Consider the following 13,609-nt stretch of genomic DNA (forward strand, 5'->3'; position numbering starts at 1 on the left):
TTTCTCTGCTACCAATATGATCTAGCAAATTTTCATTGATATTTCACTGGAATAGTTCATCATAATGGATTTTCAAATATTATGAATTATTATACTATGAAATTTTATGTCCTTAGATCTTAGATTTATTATAACTAGCTTTTCGCTCAAATTTATGAAAATAACTTAAATGAAAAAAATAGCAAATGAACACAATGTCCACACAAATGAACATAAGATGTACACTAGGAAATGCAAAATGGGAGGAACCCCAACTAAAATTCAAGGCCTATCCTCTTCTCTCCTTTCTGTAGTGATGAAAATACAAATACAAATAAATGGGCACTCACTATGGAGTTTCTTTTGACATTGTGGCCTAAATGGCTACTACAACCTATTCTTGCTTCTTTATCTTGCTCTCAAATCCCACCCATATGTTCCCTTCTAAACTATGGAACACGTACAATAATAAATAATGGAACCCCCTTCTCTTTCTAATGACCTTATATTTAGCGTAGTCTAATAGTCGTCTAGGGTTATCATTTTACATCCTCAACCATTAATTAGTTTTAGGTTTTGGACCCTCTAGAATATTCTTGAAAGTCCACTTGTGGCTAGCCCCACATGTGTGAGTAATGGGGGATGATGTGAGCATCAACTCATACCATGGTGGTCAATAAGATAGATTAACTTGTGGAAGGCGTAATTTAAGCATACGAGCTCCAATTGAGGTAATTTTCACATTGTTGGGAAGGTACCCATGTATAGAAAAACATCAAGGGGCTAGGAGCTATGATTGAAAAAAATTATACCTCAAAAGTTTCCATTTGATGTTTCAAAATGGATCATGAAGGTTTTGGACCCCAAATTTCCAAACTTAGACCTGCCATCAAATAGGATTTGCAAGCCATTTCCTCCAAATTTTCCACCTAAAAAACACCAAGATAGATGACAAATCATATAATGATCCATTCTAGATGAGATTTAAACTGATATTTTATTACAAGATAATAATGACCTTTTATGCACATATTTCTTGAACACGTAGATGTGTCATATATATGAGTTCATTGATTTACCTAATTTAATTTAAGTGCACCATCCTGAAAAATGAAAAAAAACAAACAAACAAACAAACAAATAAACAAAAACAAACAAACAAAAGACAAAACAAAACAAAAACATTACTAAAATATTTAGTTCTCACATTAACTAGCGACCTCCATTATAAATGGAAAAGAACGAAACTTTGAAAAAGTTTTACAAAAACTTCCATTAAAAAACTTTCTTTGTAATGTGTTCTCTTTTCACTCTCTTTTATTATATACTTAATTTATATAAGTCAATATCATTATTACAACTATATTTTTCTCATTAAATAACAACATTATTTTAATTATAATTCTTCTTTTCTAGATTTAAACTCCATTTTATTTTTTATTATTTAAATACTCTATCAAATATCTAACTATTATTCCACTACTAGAAAATGAAAACTCCTTATATTTATACAAACACATAAATACCTAAACTTGTCCAATTCAAAATGCCTCTTTCAACCCTTCTTAAAATATGAATTACAATATCGTTATAAATCCTTTCAATATAGTTTTTTGAAAATTTAATACATTATTTTGCCTTGAATTCCACGAATTTTCCCACCCATCAAAATATTTGGAAGAAGTGGCTCTATACATTGGTAGTAGATACCTAATTAATTGAAGAACCTAATAATAATTGCAATGTTTGTTTAATTAATTTATTATAATGATGTATTATATTATATTATTTTTAAGTTTATTATTTTTTTTTAAATTTATTTGAATAGATATATATTATTTTATAATACTAATTGCATTGCTTGTTTAATTAATTTATTAAAATTATTTATTATATTATATTATTTTGAAATTTATTATTATTTTGAAATTTATTTGAATGAATATATATTATTTTATAGTATGATAGATGGTGAATGTTATTTATGTTAATTGGGTTATAATATAATATTTATATGGTATTGGAAAAGTATATTTAAAAAAATAATAAAAAAAATTATATTCAAATAATGTGTGTTAGTGAAAGTTATTTATATTAGTTAGATTGTAATGTTACTTTTAAATCATATTGCGTTGGAAAATATGTTTTCATATAATTAGAATTTTGTTTAATTAAATTTTATATTGAAATAATATGATGACGACAATGATTATTATCATTGGGTCTATTTTTGATGTTTACTAAAAATTATTATTATCTTATTTACCGAAATTTAACGAGTGTAAATAACATTTATATTCTTTGTTATAAATGCTTTGAATTTTAATTGAGACCAAGTTTGGTTTATAAAACCTAAAAAAGGAGTAAAGAATCACTTTGTTCACATTAATTTTTTATTAAATATCCTTAAAACATTATAATTTTGATGAATTTTATTAATTATCTTTAAATCAATATAGTTTTGATGAGTTAAAAAATAAAAATAAAAAAACCATTAATATAACAAAAGAAAATTAATATTTAATATAGTGTATATTAACATTTTTAATTAAAATAAATAAATACTCAAATCAAAAATGTGAATTTCAATTTATCTTTTAATTCTTTATATACATGTTTTTTAATCATACTTTTAATAATACACATTTCAATTTATCTTTTAATTCTTTATATACATGTTTTTTAATCATACTTTTAATATAGTATTATTGTACAAAATAAAATTTTATTTAATTTTTTAATTATTTAACCAAAACTTAATTAAAAATTAATAGTAACTTCTAAAAATTAATAATTAATAGTAACTTCTATGGAAACATTTTTTGAAAGCATAAAAAATAAATCTCCTAAGCTAATTATTCAAAAACAAAAAGGGCTAGGGCTACAATAGAAAATTTTAGGAGCTATGGAACTTATGCCGCGCAATGACATTCATGCACTTTTTGCATCACACCGACGAGAACAGACATGTCACAACTCACATCAAAGCCCACAAAGCATGAAACTAAGTCACCTAAGCGTTTAAATATTTCTCTTTTTTTTTTGACCGTTTAACTATCGTAAAATTAAATTGGATTACTTTTCATAAAATCATAGTTTCTCACCAAGAAAATGATTTTTTTTCCTTAGATTCAACATTGCGTTTCATATTTAAATATAATCGAAATTCAAAACACTTTATATCAAATTTGAAATTAAAATGACAAATTTTTTTCAAGATTATTTAACGTAGTCATGTCATTGTGACTCGAATCTGGGTAGGGAGGTTATTATTAAATCTTCGGAGTCACCCAGGCTACATCACAGAAAGAGATTTGTGCAATAATAAGCCGGAAATATTCCAGATGAATATAAAAATATCTAAGAGAAGAAGGTCAACAAAGTATATGCAATATGATGATAAACATTGATAAAAAAAAAAAAAAAATTCTCAAAAGAACCACACATACCTATTTTCAAGGGTTATGATACTTTGAAATAATTTTGGTAATTTTGATGGTGTGATTTAATATATTTTATGATATATATGATTAAATCTCCAGCATTATTATAAATGCCTGAGAGCTACTCCAGATAAGATTTTTAATTGAAAAAAATATATACAAAACAAATTATTTACGAAATCTATTTTTTGAAAGATAAATGTAAGAGAAGTTTTGCTAGGTAGTTACCTTCAAAAACCTATTTTAATTTGAAGAAGACCAAGACAATGGAGTAGAACCTAGAGCAAGGGTTCACTCTGTGAATCTTGAAGAAAAAGTACAACTACTTACATCTAGGCAATATCTCAACTTGATTATAACATTAATGTGTTTAATTTATATATGCTTTTGTGTTGGTTAATTAATTTTTCAAAAGAATTTAAAATCTAGAATTAATATAACAATAATCATATTAATATTAATATAATATATACTAGTATAATTATATAAATTAAATGATAAATTGAGATAAACATTAATTTATAATGAATATCAAAGTTTCAGGGTATATTGTTAAAATTTAAAAAAATCATAAAAATCAACTAATTATAACTTTATTTGATATTATTTTTATTATTAATTATAAAAGAATTAATATATAGATTAAACAAATTAATATATAGATTAAACAAACATATATATATTTAAAAAAACACATAACAATATTTTTAATTTTGGAGATTTATTTTCAGTCTCTCACTTTTTCATGGAAATTTTTAATCCATAAATAGACTTCATTACAATACTATGGGCTAATATCATGACTTATCAATACCACACTTCCAAAAAACTATATGTCATTTCATATGACATTATACTTGTTCATGTGACATTTTTAGTTTAATTAATGATTTAATTGAAAGGGCAAAAGGGCATAAAATTTTTGTAAATAAATCTCAAACTTTGATTTGTTAATATAACTACAAATATTTTAGAATATTTCATGGAAGTTAAAATCATACTATCCACTTAATAATTAATTGATAATTAAATTAAAATTATAGAATCCATCTTCCAAAACAAACAAGCCTATTAACATAATTATATGAAGATTTTGTATATTATAAAAACAATATAACTTAATTATTGAGCAGAGAGGCTCATTCTACATCCCAATATGAGGGGATGTGTAAGTCTGTTTGTCCGTCCATAGAATTGACATGCACCCCTTCAAAATAAAAATAAATTATGCTCCAAAGAGAAAAATATTCCCCTTTAAATAAAAATAAATTATGCTCTAAAGAGAAAAATATTGTTGACTATAATAAAAAAAATGAATATGGTAAATAAGTTTTTATGGCTAAATAAGTAAAATATATATATCATGAAAAAATAAGATTTTATGATTAAAACTTGTATTTGGTCTTATATATACTAGTCCTATATATGCTACATATAGTATTCAAAACTACAATTTAAACAACGAAAAATTATACATTGTATTTTTCACTTTAAAGAAGTTTCACGCGAAGAAATTTGATCCCTCTCCGCTTACATACAATCTATACTTAAAATGAATCTATACTAGTATAATTACTTAGAAAAAATAACCACCTTAATCTCAATTTCTACATCTAAATTATATGTTGTTACCAATTACAACATAAGTTTTTGAATTTTTATGTTCACAAGTTTTGGATATATGATAGATTCTTGAATATAATTCCAGTGCAAATTCTGTAATCTGATGATTAATTTAGATAAAGATTGCCCGTCTCGGATTGTGAGAATCGAAACTAAGAATACAGGTCACTTAAGTTATTTGTGATCAGACATTTATGGTAGAAATGACGTTATTTTTGGAAGAGGAAACAATGAAAATCTTAGGAAACACCTTATTCGTTGCTGATTGGCTTTATTAATATTTCAAGCATTACAGAGATAAGTCATCTTGTGACTGCAAAACAGTAACGATGACATAAATAACAAAGCATATCTAATAAGAATAGATTACAGAAGATATATTAATATATCTATAAATAAGAGCCCCTGAGAGGCTGCTATTAAATGTCACGGTCTCTGGTACACTCTGGAGGCATTGCTGGAGACCTCACTTTGTCAGCGCAGTAGTTATAGATGGTGTAACTGTCACGAACCCCCTTCAGTTTTCTCCATTGCATTCCATCAAGGTCATCGAAGGCCTTTTGATCCCACCACCGACGACCCTGAGTAGCACAAGTTGACTCAGCTACAGAGGCTTCACACCCATCCACGTGGAATCCCCTGTATGATGCAACAAATGGTGCTTTGCTCCAATCTGTCTTCTCCAGCCCACCCCTTGTGGCCCAGTCATCAGCATTCCACAGGCTTGAGTATATTTTCATGGGCTGGTTAAATGGATACCTCACTCCTAAGTCTCTGCTATTCTTGAAAACTCTGATGGGGACATCGTCCACAAAGAATCTGAAATCCAAATCCACTGTTAATTAAGAATGCAGAGGAAGTAGCACAAAATCTCTATAATTTTTTATACCCAACAATCATTAAACTTACTGTAAGCATTGAAATTCAAAGTTCAAATCTCAATGGGTCAAGCCAACACCCGAAAAAACACACATTTAACTTACACGATCTGATGCATGTTCCAGAGCACAGAGTAGGCATGGTAATCTTTTGTGGGGTCAAACCAGAGGTATATCCTCTGCTCTCTGTTTCCTTTTCCTCCACTGAAAACATTAGTTTGGAGAATGTAAGGCTGTCCAGACCTATTGCCCAGAAACTCAAAATCTATTTCATCGTGCTCAACATTCTGGGAGGATAGCTGTTCAGACAAGCACAGTATTCTATTATTAGACAAATGGAAAAATATAAATCAATAAGAACTTCTATGGTTACTTGCAAGCCAAGAGAAGAACTTCTATGCTTACTTTGCAAGCCAAGAGAAGAACTTCTATGGTTACTTTGCAAGCCAAGAGAAGTTGAAGATGAGATGCAAGTGATGAAGACTGCAAGCAATTAACAAAGATATGAAACATAGGAATATTTCTTACATAAAAGGCAGTCACAGTGCCTGCAGAGTCACCAGGAACCATCTTTATCTGCATACTGAAGTGTCCAAACAAGTAGGTACCCTTGGATTGGAAGCCAGTACCTGCCACAATACCATGATAATTACAGTGAAGCTTCATGCTTGATGCAGAAAGGACAATGAGACATTCTGAATTTCTAAACTTGGACTAAGGTATAATATTACTGATGAATATTACTTCAGCCAATGCTTGGGAATAAAGTACAAAATACTTATGTTCTTAGAGTCGGTTAAACAAAGCTCATAGACAGAAGATCTAATTCAGCTTCATCACTGATAAAAACTTTAATAGTGAGTTGGCAAATAACAAAGACCTAGGTAATACCTGTCCATTTGTCTAGAGAAAGCTGAACCTCATTTCCACCATTGATGTACTTGATATGATCAGCAGCCCAAGTGGGTACATAATTTTTTGGGAATGGTACGTCCACGGGCTTAGGAGGTGAGGCAGCCATAGCAGCCATTGCAGCTACCAAGAGCACCAGCAACAGTTTGGGGACCATCTTGATCAGCATTGCCCTGAAAAAACAGCAGCCTCTTCTATGTTAACTGCACGTTTAAATTTTAAAAGACAAGTATGTTTAACTTTTAAAACACAAGTACAATAAGAAAGCGCTAGAACATAGAACACAACGATTAAAACACTTATGATATGATAATATGAAATAACTGATAGTGATAGTCAGACATGAAGGTGACAGGTTGTGGTTAAATTATTTTGATTGCAGATTTTGGTAATATTTTAGAATTGGACAGACAACAGTTAGGTCAATTATTTGACTTTGCTACTATCTCTCAAAAATCATGAGATATTCCTGGAATCTGCAATTAGAACAAGATAAGGCACAGGTTGAAGTGTAACAGATGAATGCAATCTCACACCCATTGCTACCATTGCCTGTGTCAGACTGTCTGTATGTACGTTATTAAAATGAGCAATTACCCAAAAAGAGAAACTTTGCAATGCCAATAACTGAATGTAAGAACAGAAGAGCGAGTACTGCATAGCCTGTGACGAAAAAACTTATGTTATAATGATCAGAACCCTAGAAATTGGTTAAGGAATGGTAAAGACCTTTCTGAAATCAGCATGACTACTCTCTCTCCCTGAGATTGTCACTGTATAACTAAATTTTATAACAACAGGCTTGCACGTGCGTTCTGGAAACAGAACTATAACAAACAAAACTCATTACGCTACTCCAAAAGCAATTCATTGTCTTAAAAAAAAAAAAGACTTTCAATAATGAAGTCTGAAAGAAAGCAAAGTGAACTCAAAAGCTTATACCTTACCCAACAAATCTCTGCAAACAAATGATATGCTAAAGCCTGAAGAATTAGAAATGCATGGGAGTCCTTTTATAATGTGGGGATGCAATTGGACTTGAATAAAATAGTGGTATTGAAATAACAGGAACTGTGAGTGAGTCGACATGTGCACATGCAATATTCATCTTAGCCTGTTCATTCCTGCTAATATACAGCTGTGTTTAGATTATTATTGTGGTCAAGGTACTGCCAGGAACCTTTTTATTTTAACTCACCTAGGATCATTGAGATTGTAATATGTATCATTCTCTTGATGGGACACTTCCTTCTGCCTGTACTACTATTGTTAGTTTAGGAGTTCAGGTTGCAACTTTAAACTACTAATTCCTTCTATGTGAATTGCAAGATTGTAATATGTATCATTCTCTTGATGGGACACTTCCTTCTGCCTGTACTACTATTGTTAGTTTAGGGCTTCAGGTTGCAACTTTAAACTACTAATTCGTTGTATGTGAATTGCATTGCAGTACATTAATGTTCCTTTCCACCCTCTACACATAAATAATTCTAAGGTTACAATCTGCATTAATTCTAAGGTTACAATCTGCATTATTGAGAGGGTCCACACTTCTAAGAGGGCTCAACCATACCCCTAACCACCACCCCTTGGGACAAGCTACAGTATCAAGAGTCGAAACATTTATATGAAGGGATCGTTATCTAATCATACATCTATCTGCACTTTTTGTGTCGGTTGGAATGTAGTTTGAATAACTAAACTTTACTGTCCACTTAAACCTTTTACCTTTTCTTCAAAACGCCCAAAACCACACATTCTATGTGTATACCCAGTGCTGTTTTGTTCACACACTGCACAGCCTAATTTTTCCAAAATTCGCAAGGACTATCTCACCAGGTGAGTTTTTAGTAATTTATAAAAAAAAAAATTAAGTAGTTTCAATAGTTAGAGTATAGTTTGTTATTTTATTTATTTTTAAGGATATAGTTGAGCAGTTGTCCAATTAGATTTTTTTTTGCTTTGAAAATTATGGAAATTTTTGTAATATTTTAATAAAATATGGTAGGGATTTTTGTAAATCCAATATAACTATCAGATTCAAGATTTTGGGTGCCCATAGATTTTTGGGTGCCCATAGATTGTTGATGGTGTTGAATCTATTTCCACCATCAAAAAATGATTCAAACACTACTATTGCAAAATTTATTGAAAATTTTTTTGTCCGGATTCGGGCCACTTTTGGTTGTCCACAATTCCTCCCCCTCAGTAGACAAATCCATTTCCACCATTTGTTATTTTATTCACTTTTAAGGATATAGTTAAGCAGTGGTCTAACCAGATTTTTTTTTGCTTTGAAAATTATGGAAATTTTTGCAATATTTTAATAAGATATCACAGGGATTTTTGTAAATCCAAGTTAGAGCTGTCAAATTTCAAGATTTTGGGTGCCCATAGATTTTTGATGGTGCTGAATCTATTTCCACCATAAAAAAATGATTCAAAGTTCAAACGCTGCTATTGCAAAATTTATTGAAATTTTTTTGGCTGGATTCCGGCCACTTTTGGTTGTCCATGCAATTCCTCCACCTCTGTAGACAAATCCATTTCCACCATCAAAACTATGATTCAAACATTGCTACTGCAAAAAAAAAATTGAAATTTTTTTGGCCACTTTTGGCCGTCCTGGCAATTCCTATGCCTCTGTAGATGAGGCCTTAACTTTAAATGGGTAAATGTTCTCATTATGAAGAATCTATCTACTCTTGCTAAGTCATAAGTTATTGATATATCTATTTTTGTTAGATATACTTTTAGTATTATAGTTTGGAGTTTATAAGTTTGATTCTAATTAAATTATTTCAATTAATTATCAATTAATCACAAAAACAATATCAATAACAACTCTAACCCAAAAAAAAAAAACCAAACAACATATTTGTAAAAAAATTATTAAAATTATTCACTTCATAATTTTCTAGTAAAAATTTATAAATCTACATTCATTTAAAAATAATAATAAAAATAATAAAAATTAATCCACCCTCATTTAGAAAGAATAGGAAAGAAAGAAACATCAATATCAAGATCAACATCAACTCCAACCAGAAGTTAAAAGCATACTGTATGTTTGTCTAAGAATCACTGAAGTTGTTCATTTCATTTAATACAGCCATGTGATTTGTTCTTATTCCAGCGATAGTTTTTTTCCAAGATTTGTTCCTAAACATAATAGTATTAATTAAGATCTTGGCAATAATAATCTGACTCTATCAGATCATAAAACACGAGGCAACTCCTGATTTAGCGGTTAAAACAAATCAAGACAATCTAGAACAAACCTGCAATTGGATTATTAAAATACATTAAAAGATCACTTAGATTATACAATTTGAAAAGTGCGAGTATTGTGAGAATACATTAGAGTATCACTTGCATCATACAATTTGAAATGTGGAAGTGTGAGGCTTAGTAGATAAGGAGTCAGGAGAACTATTATAACATTGAAAGAATATTCACAATGTTGCTTTCCACTTTATTTGTTATCCATAATGTAGAATTCTCAAACTTTTGTTTATTATGCTTGTACACTATAAAATTTAGTGACCAAATTATATAATTATAAAAAATTATTATTATGAAATCTGTTTAAAATTTAATAGATGATCTGAAGAGAGAAGATTATAAATTTAAATTATATATTTATTAAATTGATTTTTGAATATATGTAAATAAGGAGTTTTAGACATGAAATTATATATATTTAGTTTTGATGATGAACCATATTAATTGGTTTGTCAAAAAAATTTCTTATATAATTTTTATAGAAAAAATTCTTCAATATATATATTATTTTTATTTTTTTTAAATTATATCAAATTTAAATAATTTGAATTATTTGAATTTTTGTTTTATTTATTTTAATAACCAAAAGTTAAAAAGGAAAAGCAATGCATTATTGTATAAGTTTTATTAATTTTTATTAATTTTTTTTGAAAAAAATATGCACATACAATTTTAGACTTAATATAACAAAATACAGAAAATTGTGTTTAAAATCATATAAAGTTAAAAATAATTCAAATTATATAGTTGATGAAGTTTGTTAAATTATATATAAAAGGTTAGAATTAAATTATTCATATTAAATATGATTGTAAAAATATAAATTTTAATGTTTAATACAATATAAGTAAATTGGGATTATTCTAAGTGATTGGGAGGAAGGATTTCAACCAGTGACATGATTAATTTTAATGTAATAAAAAGAATATCTATATTCCACAAATAATAATAATATATAATATATAATATTTGTATTTTAAAATTTATATAGATTATATGAGATTAAATTTGTTTATAAAGTTAGTTAAAATATGTTTAGAATGTTGCAAATTAAATTAAATTGAATTTTTCTTGTTTTTCTAAATATCTTTTATAACAAAATATTTGTTATCCAATTTGATCTTTTAAATAAGAAATTATTTATTATCCAAATTGTTATATTTTAACAAACTAAATAAATAAAAATTCATATTGAATAATTTCTTCATAATGTATTAGCTTTATTAATTCTTTTTAAAAAAATCAAGAGCATCTACCATTACAAAATTCATTTTATGATTCTTTTATTTAAAGAACAAAATTATAAATTTTCCACAGTTCAAAGGAGATTGAGATGACATTTGACATAAAGGATGTTAAAAAATCATATATTTCAGTTCTGTTTGAACCACCTATAATAAAATTTCATTTCCGACAATTCTAATATGACTTTCCAAAAATAGTAAGTCACATCTCAATTTGGAAGTGACTTTCCAAAAATAGAAAGTCATGTATAAATGGTCAAGGATGATCTCGTCATATGGAATCTACTTTAAAAAAATCAATCATGATTATACAAGTCAAGAATTAATATTTTATCATTTCTAGTATTATTATTATTATTATACTATTATTTATAAAATAGTCTAAAGTCATTCACCTTTTAATGGATTAATAAAAATGAATTCTCAATAGTCTCATGGAATAAGTCAATTAAAATCGAAAATCTCTTACTTTGCAAATCAAACCTCTCGCTTGGAATAAAATAGTAACTCTGCACTTAAGAGAATGTAACTCTCCCTCACTAATTCTATGTTGGGCAAAAGTGTAATTCCTTCTCATTAAATGCACTTGTAACTCCCTCACTCAATTCAATTTGTAACTCTCACTAAATATTATCTCATGGTTATATGCAACTCTCTCTCTCCCTAATTCGAATTGTAACTCTTCAAGGAAAGTGTACCTCTCTCTCTATTCTTGGAATGAGTTACACTTCTCAAGTAACTCCTCCCTCATGGAATTTGATTCTCTTATTGTTGGCTCAATGCATGAATTCATTTTGTAACTCCTCTCCTTTCTCATATATTTAAGCAAGAGCAAGTGAGAGTTGAGCATAGCATGTTCCTTGTGAAGAAAGAGAGCAAGTGTTGGGTGTGTGCAAGAGAAGTGTGAGAGCAAGTAAAGAGAAAGAGCAAGGGAAAAGATGGAGCGAGTGTGAAGGACAAGACCTTATCAAGAGAAGGAGGAGATCTTCAAGCAAAGAGCAAGAACACTTTTGTTACAAGTCAATCAAACATTGGTGACTTTATTCATTCTCTCTCTCTCTCTCTCTCTCTCTCTCTCTCTCTGTACTCTGCTGAACAATTAAAGAAATATAATAGAAGAAGAAACATTTGGGTTTTCTCGCTTGAGGAGTTTTTCCCTAGTTATTGGACTTAAATCTCAGTGCCTCATATTTGTGTTTGGTTGTCTTCATATGATCCTTAAGTTTATATTCTATCTACAATTGTTGATCTAAAAAGTTTTGAAGAATAAATATGCATTCTAAGTAATTGTAACAACATAGTACATTAAATTTTCTACAAAGTACATTCAACTTTATGAAAAGTACATTCAACTTTCTACAAATTACATTCAGTTTTATGCATATAACTTTTAAGTTTATGTAAATAATTTTAAGTTTCTACATAGAACTTTCATATTTTTAACATGGTATCAAAGCCTTGGTGAAGAGAAGTCCAAGGAGATCAGAGATCACCTAAAGAGACCCCAATTGCTGCCAAATTTTTCTGATCAAGATGACTATGTCCTACTTCAAGGTAGAGGAGAATTTGAATGATGCTTCAAAGTTTGGTCCATGGAAAGCAAGGTTAGATATCACTCTTGAAGAACACAAAGTTTGGAGTATGTTGAAGGCACAGTAGTTGATCAACCAGAGAATGCAAGTATGTTGTCAAATTCATGTATAAAAAGGGTGAAATCAAAGCTAGAAAAACTATATTTGATTCTCTTTGTGATCATCTCATTACTTATGTTTTTGGTTTGAATAAAGCTAAAAAAATGAATGAAAAACTAATTTGCATGTTTGCAATTAGTAACTTGAACCAAATTATTTCCTTGAAGAATCAACTGAACGACATCAAGATGAATAGAGGAGAGACAGTTCCGATGAATAGAGGAGAGATGGTTCAAGCATACTTCCTGAGAATGAACAAAATGAGAAATTAATTGTAAAAATTGGTGAAGTTGTACCTAACAAAGTAATGGTGTTGACTGCGCTTGGTGGCCTTTCTCCTATTTGGGATATTTTTATCACCACCATCATCAATATCAACACTATTTGCACATTTGATGAGCTCCTAGGAAAGTGTATTCAAAAGGAGGCCAGAATGATCTTCAAGGGAGAATTTCACATCATGAAGAAGGAGAAACTACTACATTTTCAACCTATGACAAGAGAAAGAAAGGAAATAAAGGCTCTCATAAATTCATGAAATTTTCTTTCAAATC

General features: G+C 28.9%; 1 protein-coding gene across 3 annotated transcripts; it reads right to left on the reverse strand.

Annotated features, from left to right (window-relative positions):
- Nucleotides 1–5,282: 5,282 nt before the first annotated feature.
- Nucleotides 5,283–7,930, reverse strand: LOC149199578 (xyloglucan endotransglucosylase protein 2-like). Of its 3 annotated transcripts, none has more exons than XM_089399413.1 (5): nucleotides 7,778–7,930; nucleotides 6,815–7,008; nucleotides 6,452–6,552; nucleotides 6,029–6,222; nucleotides 5,283–5,864 (listed from the first exon to the last, which is right to left on the reverse strand). In XM_089399413.1, the coding sequence occupies exons 2-5, from the start codon at nucleotides 7,002–7,004 to the stop codon at nucleotides 5,465–5,467; spliced, it is 885 nt and encodes a 294-aa protein (XP_089255539.1). In that variant the 5' UTR covers nucleotides 7,005–7,008; nucleotides 7,778–7,930; the 3' UTR covers nucleotides 5,283–5,464. The 3 variants fall into 3 exon arrangements, with proteins under 3 accessions (XP_089255539.1, XP_089255540.1, XP_089255538.1); XM_089399414.1 differs by having other exon boundaries at nucleotides 7,783–7,896; XM_089399412.1 differs by lacking the exon at nucleotides 7,778–7,930 and adding an exon at nucleotides 7,565–7,676.
- Between the last annotated feature and the right edge of the window lie 5,679 nt (nucleotides 7,931–13,609).

Source organism: Pinus tabuliformis, chromosome 2_1, assembly GCF_031772625.1.
Source record: "Pinus tabuliformis cultivar Carrire ecotype Pingquan chromosome 2_1, CPIR1, whole genome shotgun sequence".
NCBI lineage: Eukaryota > Viridiplantae > Streptophyta > Pinopsida > Pinales > Pinaceae > Pinus > Pinus tabuliformis.

Bases quoted from the DNA above. Each gene is read 5' to 3' on its own strand.
- LOC149199578 (XM_089399412.1), bottom strand. The intron at 6,553-6,814 runs GTATTACCTAGG...GTATTGTGGCAG, and splicing joins TTCTCTAGACAAATGGACAG to GTACTGGCTTCCAATCCAAG. The intron at 6,223-6,451 runs GTAAGAAATATT...TTGTCTGAACAG, and splicing joins GCACTGTGACTGCCTTTTAT to CTATCCTCCCAGAATGTTGA.